Below are 23,664 nucleotides of genomic sequence, written 5' to 3' on the forward strand. Positions count from 1 at the left end.
TCAAATATATTGTGAAATTTTGCTTGAGAACATTTTATTTGAGTTTCCTTACTAGATTTAAAAAAAAAAAAAACTAATTTAGACCCTGTAACATATATAACACATTTCCAAACTGCTAAAGTACTGAACAAGCAACTGATTTATCTGGTTACGCAAGTATACTAGTTTAAAAACGCTATTCGTTAAAACAGAAAATAGGAGCATTTTTACTTTTCAGAATAAAACTGCAGCTTATTCTGTAACACAGGAAAATACACAAAATAGGCATAGTGTCTTTGTTATTTACTGATTGCTTCTACAATTCATAAATTTGAACGTTGTCTAGTATCTTTGCTGCATTAACACATTCTGATTTCATTCTGATGTATCGCTTTACTGTCAACATCGTTATACAACTGTGCTTTTACTTGTTTTCCCTTCCTGGAGATTGAGCACTTGTAGGGCAGTTTGATGTAGCTGACTTTATAATTAGCAGCTGCCTCAATAAATCATAGTGTAATTAACCAGTGATTGTGTTGGCAAATTAGATGGAAGGTTCAGCCCAAATATGAGCTTCCATCAAAATGCATGTGATTCATTCATTGGAAAACATTGACGAAAAAACAAAACTAAGTTCTTAGTTTTTAAGTGTGAAAACATTGCTAAAGCAGATATTTTGTGTATTTGCAGTATTTTATTACTTGTCCATTAAACCTGGAGCACATTTGATGCCCCTCCCAGCAGCTCCTTTATCAACCCTCCTGCTCTTCCTCCATTCTTTTTAAGCTCTGCAAAGCCATTTCTAATTCTTCAAGATACCAAGCTGCATGCATTAACAACCACAGAATATCCACCCGAGAAATGAGTGCAGCACTAGCAGCAGAAACGGCATAACTGTATTGTGAATATTGTCAACGTGTTTAATTGTTTTGGTGATGCAAACTGTGGAGTCACTCAGAGGTGTGTTCTTGGTTCATTGGGACAGTGTACAGCAGGTATGTGGGATTGCAGGTCTATTTTTAGTGCAAGAAAAGTATTAAGTGGCTTCATTACCAGTCTTATGTAGTAGAATTAATGCTTTATATGCTTGAACCTTATTTTAAGCTTGGTGTTTTTCACATCAGCAGATATTAGGCTTCATTGGAAATTTATGAATTTATGATTTTTTTTTCCATCACAAAGCACTGACTCTCAGTCACTGCCGGTATGACGGCTGCATAAATCAAAGCAGCTGTGAGAACTTACTCTCCCTCCTGTGCTCTCCACAACAATTGCCAAAATACACTCCTTTATGTCCGCATTTCCTCATCTCACTGCATCACCACTCCCCACTTCTCCATCACCCTCATCCACCTCCTGAGTCCTAACCCCGCTCCTCAGTCTTCATTTCTCAGAATCTTTTCTTTTTTTTTTCATTTTGCCCAGCTGTCTGAAATCACAAGATGTAATGTGAATACATTTCGTAATGCATCTCATCCACTGGTAAAAATCGTGAGCAGGATAACACTGGGTAACACAATGCGTTCTCTTTTGAAAATTGGCTCAAGAGATCCAGCTCTAAAAGCACCATGGGAATTCAGCGGATGTCATCATCACTCTCTTTGCATCACTCTCTTTCCTTTGCCTAACTCCAAGTGCTTCTGGGCAATTTGAAAGCTGAAAGCAGAGTAATTAAATAGGCCTTCAATGAGAACATGTGTGTGTGTGTGTGTGTGTGTGTGTGTGTGTGTATGCTAGTTTATGTTACTTTGTGAGGCCCATTTTTCAACACATTTTTCATTATATATATTTTTTTTCATTCAGCCTTTATTTATACAGGTAGTCTCATTGAGCCACGAGAACTCATTTTTAAGAGAGACCTGTTTAGGGAGCAGATGGGGTTAAGGGCCTTACTCATGGGCCCAAAGTGGGGCGAATGAGGGTGGGGGCAGGTGTGGGTACTTCACCTACCCCACCCACATTTTTGATGTTGTTAGTACCAGGGCTTGAACCAGCAATCTTCCGATCACAGGCCCACCTTCTCTAACCTCTGCGCCACCACTCCCCCAATACCACATACTACATTGTGAGGACTAACTGTTCTTTGTGGGGACCAAAACCCAGTCCCCATAAGGTTCAGGCGTTGTTGGTGGGTTAGAGTTAGGTTTAGGACTAAGGTGTGAATTGAGGATGGGTTATGTATGTATGTACCAGGGGGCAAATAGACAAGTCGACTAGTCAACCTTAGGAAATCGCAAGTTTTTAAATTTCACGTCGACTAGTCACAGTTCGCGATTGTGTCATGTGTCACATGATCGGCGCCGGGCCGCTGGCTACAAAACAGATTATTCCAAGCAGATGGAAGGCTAGGAGCAGGCCAAGTCTTGCCAAACAGGTAGAAATTCTTCAACAGTGTGGAAGTATTTCACTAAAGATGACTCTTCAGGTTCAACCGTCCTTGGTGGATTTCACCACCGCCCGCCCTGCTGATTTTATTTTTGTTTTATTTAATCCACTAAATAAAATAAAAATATGAAGGGGGGGGGGGGGGGGGGCATTTCTATTTAGTGGATTGATTAAAATAAAACTAACTTTTGGTGCTCAATAATAGTTTTGGCTTTCCTGTGACTTATTTGACAGTAAGAGCATAAATATACGCTCCCGAAGTTTTATTGTTCTTTTTTTCTGTGTAAATAATAAATTACGTTTTTTTGTGAATAGCGTCACAGAGCCTAATCGACATCAACTTTTATCATGTTGAAGTTGACTTTAAAAAATGTATATGAATATGTTGTTCAGCCCCTTGTATGTACTGGTAATGGTTATGTTTAGGGTAAGGGTCAGGGTTAGGCTATAGAAATGATCAAATAAATGCAAAATGAATCAAAGTCAATGCAAAGTCCCCAAAAAGATAGAAAGACAAACGTCTGTGTGCATGTGTGTGTACATGGGCTCTGCTTGGAAGAGGGAGTACATCTGTAATCATTACTCCACATAACGTTGTGTCTTCACCAAGTCATGACTGTAAAAAATATATTTTTGATTTTAGAAGCTATTTTTCTTAATCTTAGAATTCAGGTTTGTGGTAAAAAATGTTCAGTCTTTAAAAAATATATGAAGCAACATACACTCTACATAATTTCTACATCACAAAATGCATAAAAACAAATCATTGTAAATTTAGGTTTGCCCTAACTTAAACGTGAAATGGAAATGTAGTTTTTGTTTATTTTTGTCTTTTGAAGTAGAGGACTTTAAGCTAAATCTTTGTATAAAATGTTTTAATTAGATCACAGCTGCTACTCTGGTGTTGTGAATTTCATTTAAAATAAAAGTGTAGGGAGTTTTTTTTTTATACATATCGAGCATTTAAACAAAAGCAGTCTTTCATTCAACATGGCTTGTGAAGTAGCAAGATAATGTGTTAAAATGACCATATGCGCATCGTTTATGAAGATTTTCATCGTAAACTCGTTTTTTTAAGATACAAAACATAATTTTTGGTGATCAGTACTGTCGATGAACTGGTCGATGAACTGTTTTGAGAAAAAAATAATAATAATTACAAACCAAAACGTGTAACATAAATTCATCTACTGGTTGATAAAGCAAGTGGATTTACTTGGGCTGCTTGAAAATGCTTTTTTCGGTTGGCCAAAAGGCCCCCTAACTTCTACCTGATCCATACCAAACAAGTGAAGGTCACACATCTTAGTGCTGACATCCTTCCCTAGAAATCTGAACTTCCATTCACACCTTGACATGCCACTCAAACAAGAGACCTCAGTGTGCTAATTACCCCACAGGGGGATTTAATTCAGTTCAGTTCAATGAAGTTTATTTATATAGAATCAAGTCACAACAGAAATCATCTCAGGGCACTGAACAGAAACATATAAAAACTATAATTTAACACTATTTATCTGAGGAGCACACTGCTTTGAGTTTAACTTGCAGATTATTATCTTGAGCAAGCATGAAGGAAACAGAGAAAAGGAAAAACTCCCTCATGAGGAAGAAACCTTTAACAGAACCAGGCTCAGGATAAGCGGTGATCTGCTTCAACCGGCTGGGTTTGGTAGGAACAGATACACAATGGCAGGTCGAGAATCACGTTATGATAGAAATAGTATCATCCATCCATCCATCCATCCATCCATCCATCCATCCATCCATCCATCCATCCATCCATCCATCCATCCATCCATTATCTTTACCCGTTTATTCCATTTTGGGTCACGGGGGTCGGCGGTGCCCATGTCCGGCAATCACTGTGCGAGGGGCGGGGTACACCCTGGACGGGTCGCAAGTCCATCACAGGGACACATAGAGACAAACGAGACAAACAACAATTCACTTACTCACTCACAGCTAGGGACAATTTAGAGTCACCAATCAGTCTAACATGCATGTTTTTGGTCTGTGGGAGGAAACCGGAGTACCCGGAGAAAACCCACGCATGCACAGAGAGAACATGCAAACTCCACCCAGAAGGCCCCTGGACCAGGGTTTGAACCAAGGACCTGCTAGCTGAGAGGCAGCAGCTCTACCAGTTGCACCACCGTGCTGCCCAGAAATAGTATCAAATGAATACAATTTAATTTAGCAAATCATTTAAAGATATGAGGTCAATTTGTCCTCCAGTAGTCTAAGCTTAAGGCAGCATAACAAGCCAACACTAACTATAGGATTTATCAAAAAGGAAAGTCTTAAGCCAAGTCTTAAAACTGGACAATGTGTCAGCCTCACGGACTGAAACTGGAAGTTGGTTCCACAAGAGAGGAGCCTGATAACTGAAAGATCTTCCTCCCATTCTGCTTTTGGAAACTCAAGGGACAGTGAGTAAGCCTGCAGTCTGAGAGCGAAGTGCTCTGTTAGGAAAATATGGAACAATAAGATCTTGAATATAAGATGGAGCTAGGTTGTTGAGAGATTTGTAGGTCAGAAGTAAGATTTTGAATTCAATTCTGGACTTGACAGGGAGCCGGTGGAGAGAAGCTAAAACTAGAGAGGTCTGATCTCTCCTATTAACTCCAGTTAAGACTCTGGCAGCAAGTTAAACACACATTAACCACTGAACACACAGGACTCTCCTTACAGACAAATGCAACTGAAAAAGCTTTTCAAATAAAAAACAAAAACTGTCCTCATGGAGTTCAAGCATGTTCAGTTCCTTTGATTAGTGTTCAGATTTGTCATTTCTCACGTCACAGATAATCTTTGCAGACAATTGAACCGTTTCTTACAAAGTGAGGTCTAAAAGTTACAGAAGAAAAAAGCAGCAAAGATTAGATGAAAAGGAAACTGAACACAATATATTCAGCAGTGCATGCACCCGCCTTCAACCTCAAGAATCCTTGATTTACTGTTACACTGATTATTCCATCTACTGCGCAGCAGTCTCATGTCATTAGTAGCACTGGTTACACGGCTTTGATTTATGACGTTATTTGTTATGGCCATTGAAGACATTTTTTTGCTACGTTAACGGGGCAGTTAGGAGTATGGAAGTCATAATTCTTTCAATAGAGGTAATTGTTCAGAACATTAAAATAAATGTGCTCAAAGGCAACAGTTTGAAAGTAAAAGTGACAGAAATACAGCTTTTTTTTTAACAGCATTTATCTAATTGACCAAAACTAAGGTAGAGTTTTTTGTTAGGAATATGATGCCTTATACTCTATAGGTGTATTTACAGGTTAATACCTTGTTTCATTCTTCTCTGCAGGCATTTTTCTTGCCTTTCTGCCAAATACATGTGTCCTGGTGTGCCGGCAGTGATGAGCAGCCTGCTCGCCAATATCAATGCTTACTTTGCCCACACTACTACCACCACCACAACCACCGCCTCTGCTTCCGACAGATTTGCCGCCTCTAACTTTGGGGTGAGTATACCCGTTACTGTCAGCTGCCACAGCTGCTCAACTTTACTAACTTTTCTTTTTGTCTTTTTCACAAATTTAAACAACGTCAGTCACTCAGCCTGTGTTAGTTTTACTTTATGCTTATGCATTAGCAGTCACCTCACAAGTTTGCCCGTGCTTTCCATTTAAACTTTTAATAAGCTAATGTTGCAAGACCTCATATAATATTTCTGAGGCAGCAAGCCAAGTTTGGCAATGTAGCAAAACAGCTATTTTTTTTTTTCTTTTTCCGAGAAGTAAAAATGAATCACTGCAGACAAGCAATGCCACAGACCAGGCAGTGTTATAAATTTTTAAGTCTTATGCTTTGAGTAGAAACTAAATTATTAAATTCTGATCCTAACAGAGGGAGAAATTTGTCAAATTACTGGACCAGCTTCACAACTCATTGAGGATCGACCTTTCCAAATATCGGGTATGTAAGAAGTTTTCTACATTTGTTGTGTGTGTGAAAGAGAGGAAAAAAAAAGGTTTTATATTTACATTTCTAAACTCAAATTCACCCTAAAATGTGCCCACTGCACTGTGGAATTGTGAGTTTTCCTCTTTTGTTATTATTTGTTTCCTCAAAAACTGACTATTAACCCTTCTTACATAATTGTTTCCTATGTGGCTCCTTTTTGACGTAAATATGTGTTGCTTGCTCTTATTCATAACAAGCCTTTAGATAGAATCAACTCTATTTAAATTGTAAATGGACTGTACTTACAGCATATAGCGATTTTATATCTTATCAAGACACTCAAAGCACTTCACACTACAGTCCATGCCCTCATTTACACATACAGGTACATACAGCACTATACTAGATCTGTACAAAACTAATTGAGCAAATCATTCTAAACAGACTAATCACATTAGCTTGATCACACTCATACAGCACTCTACTATATCTATACAAAGAATAATCAGTGCTTTATCATATTCATACACCGATGGGACACATCGGAGGCAATGAGGGGATCCGTGTCTTGCCCTGGGACACTTCAGCATGTGACTGCTGGTGGATTCAAACCCCCAACTCTTGCATTAGAGGACAACTGCTCTACACACTCAGCCACAGCCGCCTTTTACATTTACATCATAATGTTTTGTTACTACATCCGTCTTGGAACAATAAGCCAAGTATGTGTTTTCTTGCTTTTCAAACACTGACTCAGCTCTCGTTCTTACTGGAAAAAAAAAAAGTTTGCATATTGCCAATTTTTTATGATTTATTTCAAATCAAGTCTGACAGTATTTGACGCCATATTAGAAATAATATGAAATACAGTAAATGCCAATAAATATATGATGATGATAAGAAAAGAACGAGGCTACCTAATGTTTTATGTGAACTATTCATGTTACATTATTATTAAGAACATCTTGGTAAAATATCTAAAGGTGACTGTAAACACTTGATGTGTCTGTTAAAACAGTGATTATAAACTGATGGCCCACGGGCCAAAACTGGCCTGTTGGCTTTTTGCGTTTTGGCCATAACACATTAAATAGTTTTGGCTTCATTTCTCTGCGGCTGTTTAACTCAGTGTGGTACAAGAAATACTGAAATGCTGGAAATCTGGGTTCACGTTTATACGAGCACTTCTTTTTCTGTTCTCTGTTGATTGTTGTTTTATGTGGGCTTGTTTTGTAGTTGGAAACAAGGAAGAAATATTTATGATTTGTTGGTGCCCCACAAATAAATGTAAAAATAAATGTGCATTCCATCACTTAATTTAGTGCACTCCTTTAGATGTTAATGTTTGTTGGATTACTTTTTGAAAAAAAAAAGTGATTATTGTGATTATTTGTTGTCTTTGCCAACATTTATTTTAACTATATAACTGTAAAATGATTAAATAGCATGGTAAATGCCACTAATTTATGACAGCAGGACCTGAAATAAAATAAAAGTGAGAGGTCATGATTACCAATAAGATGACTAATCAACAGTGGTGGAGAAAGTAGTCAAACACTGTACTTAAGTAAAAGTACAAATAAACAGACAAAAATGTACTCTAGTAAAAGTAGAAGTACCACATTAACATTTTTTACTTAAGTAAAAGTAAATAAGTGTTTGCTTTTAAAATACTTAAAGTATTAAAAGTAAAAGTACTTTCTCAATGTATTACCTAATGTAATGGTCTACATATCATTAAGTCTGCCTACCATATGTATATTTTCTGTAATGCATTAATAGTGTTGAGTCATTTTAATGAACTATGCTGCTGACACATAGCAAAACCAATGTGTCATTTTAACTGCAGTAAACACATTTAAGTAAAAGTTGTCTGCCTGAAAAAAGGAGCATTAGACACAACTAACAAAAGAACAGGCTCTGATCATTTCCACTGATATTTCAACTCCAGTTTGTCATCAACTCTAGTTAAAATACTGTCTATTCAACCTTGTAATGGGTCAATATTGAACAATATTTTAACTTCCTGACACCATTTTTAAAACTTGGACCTGAGTGTCGAGCCATTTGGAGATATCTCTTGTCTCCTAACATCCCATGAACTGCCACATTTTAATATCGCAGCAAGAATTTCTTGTTCAAGTTCAGAAGAAGTTGGTTTTCAAAGATTTTTGAGTCCAATCTGGCTCTTTAGGGAGACAGAATCTGTCCTGTTGTACTGAACAGTCGTTCAATAAGGCCATGGGTGGAGAATATCTTCTGGCTGACTCTTGCAGTGAAATACATTTTGGGTGTGTTAGTGGTGCTGCTGGTGCACCCAGTTCAATGATATAAATACTAGAATATATGTCAGTGGTCCAGCTCTTCTTGAAGGCGGGCCTAACGTTACCTGCTCACTTTGCAGTGATTCAATGGACCAGCTCCCCTCTCATCACTGGTTACTTTCAAAGTAATGAACAAATCAAACCGCTGCAAAAATGAATGTAACTTGTAATGCAACACATTATAGAAATGTAGTGTAGTAGAAAGTACAGATGCTTAATGTAAAATGTAGTGAAGTAAAAGTATAAAGTACCCACATTTAACTCTACTTAAGTAAAGTACAGATACACGAAAAATGTACTTAAGTACAGTAACAAAGTATTTGTACTTAATTACATCCCACCACTGCTAATCAAACTGTTTTTTGAAAGAAACTGGACCTTGAGCAAATTTTGTTTATGACCTCTGATGTTTAGATTAACTTTAATTAGATTTTTAAATACAATAAACATGCTGATTAATACATAACTTCCTTCTTCTTTGTTAATGATTCAGTTATATTTTATTCCTGCTACAGATGTTGGATGTTCTCTGTGTGCTGTATTGCCATTAAATACATATAATTACCACAGGAACAGTGAGCGATGAGGCGAGTCTTACACTGGAATAAGAGACCAAGGTCTAAACTTCAAGGTCTCGCAGCTCTGAAACAATTTCCAGCAGGAAAAGCCAGGTCGACATTATTTATCACAGCATCATACAAAAAAATATAATAAATAAATAAAAGCCCGAACAGGTTAATCCAGTGCAATAAGAGTCTCTGTTATTGTTAACTGCTTTTATTGATTTGGTTATTGGGTAGTAAAGTTCAATCAATACACAAACACACACACACATGCACGCCCACGCACACACTCACATTATATTATTTGCTACACTTTTATTGTATTCAACTAGCCTATATTATTTTTCTACGTGCTTTCAGTACTTCCACTAATCTCACTCTTACAGAAATATAAGAAAATATTGGTGTTTTAAACAAAAAAAGAGAGACAGAAATTAAGAAATTAAAAAAACGGGCATGGCAACAGGTCATCTCTCAGTAGGGTCACTCTATATATGGAATATCATATCATTTACTGTGGTCATTAGTGCAGCGGCTGTGGATGAAAGATAAGCCTCAGGCAGCACCTCTTTGAGCTTTTTATAGAAGTTTATGGTTGACTTGTTACACCAGTACCACTAATGTGTTTGATGTCAGCTGCTGTCACCTTTATATATTGATATGATGAAGTCTTTGGCTTCACAACATTTGTCAGCCTCCCTTTTCTCACGTTATTGTTCATGTATTGTGCAAGGACAGATACGATTTATCTGCTCAGGTTGAATGGAAGCAGGTCGGGTGCATGGATCAGATTCACAGCGCAGCTTAATCTCTTTTAGTTATGTAATTATTTCACAATGTAAGATGATGATTTTATTTATGGCCATAGTATTTAAATATTCATGTAAACCAAACAGGTCTGTGATGGTAGGATAAGGTCACCAATCTTTACTACTGTTTTGGATATTCAAAGTCTCAATATTCAAGACATAAAATTAGACAAAGTTTAAAAAAAAAACTCTAGAAAAATATCTAAAAATACTTGTAAGTGAATACATTTGTTCTCCTTATTTGGGCACAAAGTATATTCAGGTGAATTTACAGTAGATGGAGATGGAAACGTGTTTGGATCAATCTTTTTTTTTTTTAATATTTTTTGCAAATCATTAGTAGTTACATTCTTAATTGTTATCTGTATGGGATTAAAACTCAACATCCATGAAAGAACAATAAACAATATTTTTGAGTTTAATCAACTGGATATATATGAAATCTATATCTGAACAAAGATTCAATGAAAATAAAAGGAAAAAAACCAGAAACAGAAGTTTGGCATGGCAGCAACAACTACAAAATGATACTAAAAGGAAAACGGGACATGGCAAAACGCAATCAATCAATTAACATATGAAACTACTAATATTTATTAACGAAACAGATGATTCGGATATGATACCATGAAAAATTTTGACATAGTAATACTAGAACATTTCATTTTTTCAGTGTTTAGTTTTCTGTTTTGAGGTTTATTTTTCATTTCCTATGATGTTTAGTTTCTATTTTTTTTGTGTTCTCGTTCTTGAGTACCTCTATGTTTTCAGCCACTCTCAGAACCAATCCACTTACACCTGTTTCCTGTTGTCATTAAACCAGATGTCTTCTATCTCCTTATCAGCTCAATATCCCAGTCCTCATCACCTGCAGTCTGGTATCATGTTCTTTATACCATGTTCAGTGTTTCTTTAAGTATCATTTTCTTGTTGCTGCTATGCCAACCTTCTGTTCTTTTCCTTTTTTGTCATTGAATCTTGTTCTTTTATTTAGGTCACATTGTGGATCTGCATTCCTGAGTCCTGCTACACAAAAAAAATGATAGACACTACAAATACACATTTGCCCTTCATAGATTCACAAATACATAAAAAAAAATATCTTTGTTTCTCAAAACCAGTCAAGACAAAGAAACCACTTTATATGAACTCCAGTGTTTCATGTACATGGATATCCTGCTATAAAAATAATCAAGTTAATCCCAAATTATAAATAAAACTATTTAAACTTTAAGTTTACAAAATCACACACCACAGTTTCTGGATATCATCATGCAACCCTTCCAAACAAGCTATTTGTGTTCAGTTGTTTTCTAATTGTCATTTTAGAAACATTTACCTGCTGACTGACGCCTGGGATGCAGCTCTGTATGTTTTGCCATTTTTCTGTGCATTAAACACACTGAATACATTTACTGGGTTGTCCACTCCTGGAAAGACGGGCAGCTTTCAAATGATTTACACCTGTGATTTTTTTTCTCTTACTGAACACTCCAAACACTTTGGAAATAGTTTTATAAACCTCTGATTGATGAGCAGGAACAGTTGATTCTTTAAAGTCATTGCTGTTTTTTTTTTTGTCTTTAACAATGTGTTAACACTCATGTGCTCCAAAGCAGCAAGCTGCTGAACTACTTTTATCAAATTGATCACACTGATTATGATCACTTAAATAGGTGCATCTGATCAGCAGCACCTGGCTGCTACTTTTGCTTTTAAAACCTATAGAAGCAGAATGAACGGACTGTCTTTCAAATACAGCATCTCCTATGTGGCTTTGTTTTTGTTTAACAAATGATGTGGTGGGATCTGTTGTGTGGCTTTTTACACTTGCAATTTAAAATCCTAATATGCAATGAGAGTAGACTTGTTTGACCTCATTATTTCTGAAAATGTGTAGAAATCTGCACAATGCAACACACACACAAGCTTAACAGTTGGCATGCAGTAAGTCTCTCCACATTTTCCATCACTAGCAGCATGTCAGAAAAGCCCAGTTTGAAAGATGACCGGCTCATCTTTTATTGCAGCACAAAAGGCAACACGTTGTCGAGTGGGGATCGCTTTTGTTGCTCTGTTCTTTGCCAGGTCTCTGTGTGAAGCCACAAGTGAATACAAAGACACACATGGAAAGCAGCAGATGATAAAGTGAGTGCTATGAATGGACTAAGAGAAGAGGGAGCAAATACCCAGCATGACTGATAGATCGTCTTTGAGACATAAAAAAGTGGCAAACAGTGATTGTAATAAAGAATATTTAAAAAAGAGGATGCAACAGGCAAGTTAACAGAGGGATTTGGGGTAAAGAGGGAATGATGCATCTGGAAAGAATGAAGAAATGAACAGAAGAAGAGTGAAAGACAAGGGTCTGTGACAGTGAGAGAGAGGAGGTTATAAAAAGGAGAGAAGGCTTCTTTCATCGTCAGATGGTTTGTCGGCCTGACAGTGACACGTTCACCCAGAAAACTCACAGAGTATCACATCGACTTCACCTGCAAGCACTGGCCTGCTGCTTTCTTGTCAAAGCTGCCACAGACCAATGATACACACACATATGCACACATCTACACACAGCTCATCCTCTCTCACTTTCTGTAACTGTCCCACAGAGCCGACCTGCCACTTTTTCTCCATAATAAGATTCAGATCTGGCTGCTCCGCTCACTCACCGTATGGATTTCCCTATAATGACATTCTGAAGGAGATGGAGTTTGCTTTTGTAAAAACAGATGGCTTGAATCAGCTGAGAGGGAGCCAGAGTGCAGCTGCCGCTCCACATTTTGCTTCATATGCGTTTCTTCACTTCCGACTTTACTCCTACAGCACTGATACACGGTGACACCTTGTATAGCAAGATCATCTCAGCCGGGATTTGCAACCTTCCCTGGGCTGAGCATAAAATCTCAGAGAATGCTCTGAGGTAATTTGGACTGTTGGTTAAGTTTGGGCTTTTTGATATAAAGAGATGTTTGCTTAGAAAGCTCCACCAGTAGATGTGTGCCATTTTTTTTTTTTACATGGGCCTTAGCTGCCTTCTCTGGGTCAGGGAGGAGGTCCTGCCCCAAGTTGAGGAGTTCAAGTATCTCTGGGTCTTGTTCACAAATGAGGGAAAAATGGAGCGAGATCGATAGGCAGATAGGTGCGTCATCTGCAGTGAGGCGGGCGCTGTACCGGTCTGTTGTGGTGAAGAGGGAGCTGAGTCAAAAGGCAAAGCTCTCAATTTATCGGTTGATCTACATTCCTACCCTCATCTATGATCATGAGCTTTGGGTTGTGACTGAAAGAACGAGATCTTGGATACAAGCATCCGAAATGAGTTTTCTCTGCCGGGTGTCTGGGCTCTTCCTTAGAGATAGGGTGAGAAGCTCGGTCATCTGGGAGAGACTCAGAGTAGAGTCGCTGCTTCTCCATATCGAGAGGAGCCAGTTTAGGTGGCTTGGCATCTGGTTAGGATGCCTCCTGGACACTTCTCTGGTGAGGTGTTCCAGACACGTCCCACTGGGAGGAGACCTAGAGGAAGACACAGGACACGCTGGAGAGACTGTTTCTCGGCCTTGGGATTCCCCCAGAGGAGCTGGCCCAAGTGGTTGGGAGAGGGAAGTCTGAGCCTCCCTACTTAGGCTGCTACCCCCTGCGACCCGACCCCGGATAAGCGGAAGAAAATAGGTGGATGAGCCTTAGCTGCATTTCGCTGGGTCATTAAAAAGCAGTTACTTAAAACGAGCGACTGATTTTAATGTTAACTCTAGCTGACTTCACTAGAGTACACAATGCAAAGAGAATTACAGTTTTATTTTGTACCAGTAGTTCTCCACAGTTGCATTTTTGATGACGCCCACCTGCTAACAAGGCTAATTAGTCCTCATCTGATGACCAGGATTAAACAAGGTTGTCCAGATGCACTGACAAAGTGTAAATGCAAGCCTTACCCTCAGACTTTATCTGGCATTGTCATCCTCACAATTCAAACAAGGCAAGCAAATATCATTTTATAGCTCTGAGAGAAAGACATGATTTGCAAAACAAAAGCTGCATCTCCAAAATTGGAGGTATTTGGGGATTATCTAGTTCTTTGCAGAGCAAAACTTGCATAATCCAGATCTAGCCCTTGGAAATTTATGAAAGATGTGACAATCCAGACAGGGGAGACAGATTTTTATCACCTCTCACAGATGGGGAAAGAGAAGAAAGATTAGTTCCAGTTGTAAAAGGGAAAACAAGGTTACTGAAACTGTTAAATGTGTAAAGTTCTCCTAGTAACAAATCTCATTGATGAAATTTATTGATAGAATAAAAGTAGTCTGTTGTGTATTTTTGCCTCTCATGTAGCAATGGGTCCCAGTGACTGCTGCTATGTGTCTTAGTGTTTAGTCCTAGCTCAACTGCCATCTCTGATCCTGTAAACTCGGACTCCCTTCAGCCATATCTTAATCAGTCTGTTACAAATGTCAGGATGGTTTTAGAATAGAATAGAAACAGCCTTTATTGTCCCACGGATGGGAAATTCCAGTAGACTCTGACTTTACGTTTGATATACAAATCATCTCTGTTCTGAAGAAAAAGCTTCTTCCAGTTAAGGCAGATAGCTAAGCTTAAGCTCATGATGACCATATCTGCCCTTGAAAAACTAGTCCATTCTTTCATCACCACCCGAATGGGTCTACTGTAACTCACTCTATGCTGGGGTCAGCCAGGTCTCCATTTCCTGTCTCCAGCTCGTCCAAAATGCTGCAGCTTGGCTATTAGCAGGAATTTTTAGATTTGAGCATATCACACCAGTTTTGTCCTCTCTTCACTGGCTCCCTGTGCATGTCAGAATTGATTTTAAAATTATCCTGCTAACCTTTAAGTGCATTAATGGCCTTGCACCCCATTATGTCTCTGAGCTACTGGAACCATATGTTCCCTCTCGGGCAGTGAGATCATCCCATCAGCTGATTTTGGCTGTTCCAAAAACAAGACTGAAGCTCAGAGGAGATAGAGAGTTTTCAGTCATGGGCCCCAAACTTTGGAACAATCTGCCCCCCCCCCCCCCCCCCCCCAACATTAGGCAGGCCACTTTACTTCCTGATCTGATTTTAAATCTCTGCTCACAACACATCTGCTTTCGCTAATATTTCACACATTATGAGCTGATTTATTTATTTATTTTTTTGTTTTTATCATTTTTTTCTATAATGGTTTTAATAAATTGTTCAGTACTATAATGGATTTTATTTTTTCCATTAATTTTACTCTCATTGATCTTATTGTTAAGCACTTTGGGAACAACTGCTGTTTTAAATTTGCTTTATAAATAAAGTTGACTTGACCCCCATGTTTCAGCTTCTACCTCACCAGATTCCAGAGTCTCATGATATAGTATAATCATTTATCAAGGAAACTATAATTGTCTTAAACCAGATTAACTCACACCAGTGTTTTTTAATTCTATTTTTGCTTCATCTATGATTTGGATGCGCTCAGAAACCATCAAAAGCATTGATTAAAAAAAAAGGCTTTAGTTCATATGTGTCAAACTCTAGGCCCGGGGACCAAATGTGGCCCTTGTTGACATCTTATCTGGCCCTCAAGATGATATGTGAAACGTAAAATACTTTTTTCTCTTGAATTTTTTTCAGTAATTTTTGATTATGATGTCGAAAGCACAACAGAAAACATCAAATGAGACCAATCCAATCCTTGTTGAGGAATCTGTGACCAAGAAAAGATTTGAGTTAATGTAATTTCTGAAATTGGCCCTTAGTTTAAAAAGGGTTTTAATTTTGGCCCCCTTTTGTAAGTGAGTTTGACACCTCTGTTGTAGTTTAATTAATACATTAAATGTTCAAACGTTTTCTGCATCAAACCTGCAAAACTAAGTAAACAATTTTTAATGGAAGTTTTTGTAACAGATGCACATCTAAACTGACATTTCCAATAAGAGCTTTGTGGAGTTTTTTTTTTTTTTCTTGGTGCCCTTTTGTAGCATTTTTCAGTTTTGTTTTCTCAAAGATTATTAGTATGACTGTGACTTTGAGGCTGTACAGAAAATTGTACACATCATCAGACCTAAAATCACAAGTCTTGAAGGGGTAAATGATTTGGCTTGCAATTCTTTCAGGTTTTCATGTTGATGAAATTTGCAGTTCTTTGCACAGGCACTAAAACTGGCACAATATAAAATTGAGTGTAAACACCAAAAACCTCAAAGCTCATCAGCATCACTGGCTGCTAGCCTCGTCTCGTGATGGACATCCTGTCATCTTTCTAAGGCAGTGATGATGTTGTCGCTGCTGTTGGCTCAAAGATGGATTCCCTGTGTTGTTAGTTTGCTCATCTGTCATGTGAGCAATAAATCCTTTATTCTCTTCTTCACTTCATTTCTATTTTCCAACAATATGATTTTAGGAGTGGCAGCAAATCGTTTCACAAGAGAACGTGCACAGAGGGACAAAACCATCAATTAATAGCTAAGCCATTAGGCAGATCACAAGTATAATTTCTTAGCAAGTGTGGTGTTTGATAGGTTTTAAGATATTTTTTTCTCTTCAGATAATGCAGATTTTATAATTTAGATATTAGTTACATTCTCTTTTGTTCTCACTTGTCATCCACAATCAAAATGACATTTCCAATATAGCAGAGATTTAGTGTTTTGCAGGGAGAGTCAGTCAGCACTTGACTTAACTTGACTTCAGTAACCATAATTAGAAGATTACTTTCTGATGTAACAGAATCCACTACAACAATGAACACTCTTAAAATGCTAAACCGTGAAGTGCTCATTTAAATTCATCACCGTGATGGGTCAGACCTCCATTATTGTGGAAAGATAGAACGGCAAATGGGAAAACTTTACAATTTGGAATGCTATTTCATCTCTTTCTGCAAGGGGATTTCTTATTTTACAAAATACTAATGCTATGTTTACTCCTCCCATAGAATATCAAAAGAGAGCAAATTACTTTGCCACAGTGTGAAAATCGCAAAAACCATAGATAATGAATGCATTTTTTTATTCATGCCACAGATTTGCATAGTTTCAGTTTATGAAAGATGCATTTCGTATGTATAATAAGCACGCTATAATTATTTTTGGTCTGGTTTTATGCTACCAGGAAAGCAATGCAAACAAAGTGTGATAGTTTTGACAGTTACATTTTCCTTTGTAACACCATCCAGCTTATGTTGTGCACTTTAAAACGTATCCTGAACAGAATATGGTCTGAGAGAATAAAAAAAGAAAGAATAAAAAGTTTGGACATTTAATTACTGTTTGTTAATGCTTTGTTAGTCAATGTTTTCATACGAATACCTGGGATTTCTAATCAATTATTTTCACTAATTGCCCTTCAGCTGCCATATAAGAACACAAATGAGTTTTTACACCCAGAACACTTTTGCTGCCTTTTCTATTTCTATAAGTATTTGTAGAGTGGATCATTAATATGCATGCATTGTGCTGTGTTTACTCTTGGTAGGTACTGTTTATTTCAGATTGGAGACATTCATCACAAACCTTAAACCACTCAGAGCTGGAATAATCATTGCATGATGCATATAATCAGGTGGAATGTGTTGTATATGTACTCAACCAATGGAATCTAAATATTTTTATTTACAAAGCAACATAAAAACAATGTTCAAGGTTCTTTATTGTCATTCGCATCACATGTGGTACATGAGGTGGAACAAAATTGTGTACCCAAGGACCCAGTTACACTCAAAGATAGCAAAAATATAAAGTTAAATAAAACAGTATATAAGGATCTAAGATATACGCTAAACACGAATAATGTAAAATAATATGGTGTATTAAACAGCAGCCCAAACATGAGTCTGTAGTGAGCAGATGGGTATGAAGCAGCATAAAGGCAAGAGATCAGCAGCATGGATAATCAGCAGCACAGATAAGTCACATATCACCACTTAAAGTGGCATTACAGTGATTTTCCTGGTTAAAGATTCATGAGTCTAGCAGCTTCAGGGTAGAAGCTGTTCCTCAGTCTAGTGGTTCTGCACTTAATGCTCCTTAACCTCCTTCCTGAGGGTAGCAGGGCAAAACATGTGTGCTGGGTGAGTGGGGTCCTTCATGATGCAGGTAGCTCTCTTCCTGCATCTGGAGGTGTAGATATCTGTGATGGTGGGGAGGCTGACTCAACAGTCTTCTGTACAGCCTTCACCACTCTGCAAAGCTTTTCTTTCTGCAGCCTCCATACCACACGTAGATGCTGGAGCGCAGGATGCTCTCCACTGCACACCTGTAGAAGGAGGTGAGGACTGAGCTTCCCAGACCAGCTCGTCTCAGTCACCTGAGGAAGTAGAGTCTCTGATGAGCTTTCTTGATCAGGCTGGTAGTGTTGTTGCCTCAACTGAGGTTGTCATTCAGGTGCACACCCAAGTACTTGTAGGACCACTTCCACCTCAGATCCTCCTATGTCGGGGGGGGGGGGGGGGGGTAGGTGTGTTTGCTCCTTCTGAAATCCACAACCATCTCCTTTGTCTTCTTCACACTGATGTGAAGATTCTTCTTCTTGCACCAGCTCTCCACGTGTTTTAAAAAAAGAAAAACCCTACATGGGTTTAACATTGATTTTGGTTTGCTTTCTAATACTTTATGACTCAATTCAGGGTTGGAATTAAAATAAAGAAGACATTTACATGGATTTTTAACTTGAACTCAGCTGTAAGAGCAATTGAATGTTAGCAGGCTAATCCTGCTCACTGAATGACTTGGAGGCTGGCACATCTGGTTGCAAATGATATGATTGACTATTATTGTCCCTGATTGGCTTATAAATGCAGTGAGAGTAAAGATTTCTATTTTGGTTGTATTTATTTGTTTACATGTAAACACTTCAGGGCATGTGCTGTGTGTGTAATGTTGTGTAGCATCCATCAGTTAAGCTGCCACTTATCTTGGCCATGACATTATTAGGAGGAAAATAAGAATTTAAACGACACGGTTACCATTTTTACTGTTTTAAGAAAAGCACAAAAATAGATTTGAAAATCTTCCTCAAAACATTCGTAGACTGTTGTGATTCTACACAGAAGAAACAATATATTATCAAAGCATGCTTTAACTTCTGACAGGTACCATGGGAGGACATTATATGAGAAACATAATGTTCTGTGGCACTAAGGGTAGAGAACAGAGGTGGTAAAGAAGTTTATAGTTTTTTTTTCTTGTAAAAATGAAGTCTGACCCCTAAATTTGAAAAATTGAATGAAACTCTAAAAAGCATGCATCATTCAGGCCCAGGCCTCCATTAAAAAAAAGATCTATTGTGTCAGTGGGATTTTCCTGATTAAATAAAGGTTAATAAAATAAAAGAAATTAAACTTTCACCCTGACACAAACGATCAAACATTTGAACATTGGAAGATGTTCATACAAAAAGCAAGAATGCAACAGTAACATTGAAGCCCCCCCACAAAAAAGAAGTTATTGATTTTTTTTTATTCTCTTTTTTCCATCAGCAGACATTTGTTTATAAGGATGTCTGTCAAGCTGATTCGCCTGGCGGCTGTTTATTACACTCTCACCTCCAAACTTGACTCTTCCTATTAATCATAAGCACATTGGAATCTCAGTGGACTGCCGTCTGTCTGTGGGCCGTAAACACCACATTCACATTCTTTTCTTTTCAATGATTCTTAGACCATTTTCCAGGTACACTTCTCGCATTGTGAAGATAATATGTGAGGTTCATGTCGGCACATCTGGGTGGATCTAGGACCTTTTTTTTATGCTGTCAAGCCTGATGCGGCTGTTAGAATTTGTTTCTTTAGACTTACCCAATGTGAAATTATTGACAGGATTGAGGAGTGATACAAAACAAGCACATTTCATAAGAGCTCAGTGAGAATAAAAATAGTGAAAGGCATGGACCAGCAAAGGCTTGCCTGTGAGCTGCCAGGGCTTTATATGCTCCCCGTCACGCTGCTCTGCACCCCTTGATGACTTCATGGCCCTAAAATAAGAAATTCCATCAGCAGAGGCTTCCCTTGTCCACTAAATGATTAGACAGACTGTCATGTTGTTATGATTTCTGGCCATTCCTTAATAATCCATTTTCATGTTTTGGGGTAAATGATGCGATGTGGTAGATAGAGTTGTGTGATGTTATATAGCTGCTGCCAGATAGATGTTTTCTCTCCTCATGCTGTCTTCCGCTCTCTGTTACGTTTCAGGATAACTTCCCAGCAGGAAACCCTGAGCGTCTCCAAGATCTGAAGTCCACTGTGGATTTGCTTACAAGCATCACTTTCTTCAGGATGAAGGTAAACTGTGTGTATGGGTGTGTGAGACAGAGAGGATTTCATCTCAGCAATAAACAATCTGAAGGGCATCAAGACACCACAGGGTTCATATTAACAGACGTTTAAATGCAGGTGCTTATGTACAGTACTGTGCAAAAGTTTTAAACCACTCCATCAAAGTTCAGTCAGGTCATTTGAGCGGTTTCTTTTGTTGAGATGTTTTGTCCTTCAGCCAAAGGACTTCATCAGTCCGAGGAGCCACAACAAACTCAGTCCCACAAGCAGCACACCAACCAGTGGACCAACCAGTTTGCTGGTGATAAGATGGTTTTTGGGGCCCACCCTCTCCCCCGTCGACTCCTCTGAGGTAGCGATAGCCAAAGTGGTTCAAATGGGGGGAGGGGAAGAGGGTGGACCCCAGAAACCATCTTATCATCATCATCATCATTTTATCATTCAAGAGACTGAGCTGAAAACAGCACCTCAGACTGAGGAAGTCTCTTGGATGAGAGACGAAACGTTTCTACATTTTTTTGCTTTGTTTTGTTTTTTGGTTTTTTGAATGTCCTGAGGACCAGATTGAACTTTTTTGGATTTTTCTACCTGGATTATTGAGCATGCATCAGGATATCTTATCATCAGCAAACTGGTTGGCCCACTATGTGAGTGTTCTGCTTGTGGGACTCAGTTTGTTGTGGCTCCTCAAACTGATGAAGTCCTTTGGATGAAGGATGAAATATTTCAACAACGATAGCAACAAAAAGAAACCATCCAGATGACCTGACTGAACTTGGTTGGATTTTTTACCTGGAGCATGAACTTTGATGTTTTAAAGCAATCGTTATTTCTTTACACTTGGCTTCCAAGGAATGAGACTGTCTTTTAATCTTTTAAAGTGATCTTTATCAATAGTTATTCAGAACTGCTGGAAATTTTTCAAAGTTTTTATTGTATTCTATTGTTTCTGTGCAGCACAATGTCAAAGTGGTTAGCACTGTTGCTGCACAGCAAGAAGGTCCTGGGTCCAATTCCTGGTTCTTTCTGTGTGTAAAGGCCAAAAGAAAAAGAAGAATTAAAACTGCAGCAGATAAATGAAGAGTATCTGAAATTCATGTCTTTAGAAAAAACTGGAAAAAATAGCTTTTTTGGTAATTGTCCTGTTGGTATTTATTTATTTATTTATTGTCAAACTGTTTTCTATGTTTTACATAGGTTAAACAACAACAAAAAAAGGAATATTTGAAACTGATTGTGTCTTTGTGATACACTGCTTATAAAAAATGATTTATTTTAACACTTGTTATATTGTTGGTTGAGCCATCCCTTGAGTTTTATGTCTTTATGGTTCATAGGGGAATGTTCAATGGCTTAGCAAAAAAACTAAACATGCAAATATTCAGGTGCTGAAAGAAAATGAGTGAAAACTAGTCCCAGTTCTAAGAAATGCTTTGAAAAATCTTTAAAAGGTAGATATTAGTACTTAATTAATATTGTAAAAAATACCTTCCAAGATCCCCTCAGTGCTGGCTTCTTAAAAGCAAAACATAATCAAATGAGGAGTGACTCAAGACTTCTGCACAGCCCAGCTTACTTAATCGCAAACATGCTGTGCCCCTGTCTTGGTGAATCATGTATTCAGGATGGGTTACTGTCATTAAAAATCCACACATTCAGTCATGAATATAAACCCGTATTGATTTCCATTTCTTTTGATTCATGCAAAATCAATTCAGGCCCATAACTTCCCAAAACCCCAGCCTCACAATACCACTGACCAATCAAGCAATTTTTTTACCACACATTTTCTTGCATTCAGCATCTACTCCTGCAGTGTCATCATCGTGTAAGGCATTGGCCTGTGTTCCACAATTAACCTATAGTAGTTTTGTTTAAAAAGCTACTACTTTCCTCTCATCATTTACAGTGCATGGATGTGTTTCTGGAAAATAAGAAAGCTTGTTTCTCTCTAGCTGTCTTTTGGTGGGTGGGTGTGCCAGAGCACTGAGGCATAACTGAGATGGCAGCTGTAGGCATAGGAATGAAAACTGTCACTTTAGGTCATCAAGGCTTTCACTCTGTGCCAAAGCTGAGCCCTGATGTGTGTACAATTTGAACCAGCACTCACACACTGCAGCTAAAGTGTTACTTTACAATAACCTGCACACTTGCCTAAAAGTCAGATTGACGGATTTCAATTAGGATGTATGCATAATATATGAAATTGAGTTCATAATTACATATATAATGTAATATGTCCTTATTTACTTAGGATTTATTTAAAATATTAATTTTATTTATTGTCCTTATTGTGCTAACAAAGCACTGAACTAAAAAACAGCCTTAAGAAATTTCCAAATTTTTGTTCTGGGATAAAAGTTAAAGCACAAGGAGAAAACTTGACTCAATTCATCTTCAGTGGAAAAGTATAAATCTAAACTGTCTCCTGTAAATAAGGAATTGAAGTGGTCTATTTGAACAATTCATAGACAGTAGTCCCTCAATTATCGCGGAGGTTACATTCCACCCCCCCCCCCCCCCGCGATAGGTGAAAAACCACAAAACGTTCTATTTATTATAGTATTTATATATATATATATATATATTAAAGCTTTATAAACCCTTCCCACACTCTTGCAATGTTCTAGACTTTCAAACCTACGTAATTTTAACAACATACATATATGTACTGTGCAGTTCTGCAAAATTTTACTCACCAGCTCTGCAGAAGAGCAGCTCGGTTCCGGTCCAGCAGACCTACCCTGCAGCGATGAAGCCCACCGTCCCATCCAGGTTGATGTGCATATGAATAATTGAGCTTCAGGAAGCTTCAGGATTATTTACAACTTTCCCGCCAGTTCTGTGAGCTTAATAGATAGATTGTTACTTCTGACTTTGCGTTGCAAAACTTTCTCTCCATTTTGGCAGAAAGCAGTTGCCGGAAGCAATGTTGGCTTCTGGGTAATGTAGTTCTTTTGTCTGGTGTTAAAGTATAGATTTATTGAAAGAAAACTACAAAATGGCAGCACCTGTCAGAAGTACTTTTTTTCCAACTTTTTATCCCATAATGTCCCGATCATGTGAGTAATATTAAAGTTGACAATCGTTGAAAAAACGCGAAAGAGCGAGTCCGTGAAAGTCGAAACGTGAAGTAGTGAGGGACTACTGTATTGTATGACTTGTTCATAGGTCAAAAAATGTGTCTGTGTTTGTACAGGTACAAGAGCTCCAGAGTCCACCCAGAGCCAGCATGGTGGTGAAGGACTGTGTGAAAGCTTGTCTTGACTCTACGTACAGATACATTTTTGACAACTGTCATGAACTTTACAACCAACTTCTTGACCAGGTAATCAGATGAGATGCTTTTGACTTTTACCACGTCAGATGTTTGTCCATCCATCCATCCATCCATCCATCCATCCATCCATCCATCCATCC

The 23,664-nt window shown here is 38.1% G+C and overlaps 1 protein-coding gene across 1 annotated transcript in view; it reads left to right on the forward strand.

The window, feature by feature from the left end:
- Positions 1-23,664, forward strand: part of LOC119423432 (protein unc-13 homolog C) — a gene marked incomplete in the record, with an annotated part of 132,231 nt that overhangs the window by 38,463 nt on the left and 70,104 nt on the right. Inside the window, 4 exon segments of the mRNA XM_037690825.1 lie at positions 5,687-5,843; positions 6,229-6,297; positions 20,161-20,250; positions 23,444-23,572. Of these exon segments, the coding sequence (XP_037546753.1) occupies positions 5,687-5,843; positions 6,229-6,297; positions 20,161-20,250; positions 23,444-23,572 (445 nt within the window).

Source organism: Nematolebias whitei, chromosome 2 (genome assembly GCF_014905685.2).
Source record: "Nematolebias whitei isolate Nwh7 chromosome 2, NemWhi1, whole genome shotgun sequence".
Taxonomy (NCBI): Eukaryota; Metazoa; Chordata; class Actinopteri; order Cyprinodontiformes; family Rivulidae; genus Nematolebias; species Nematolebias whitei.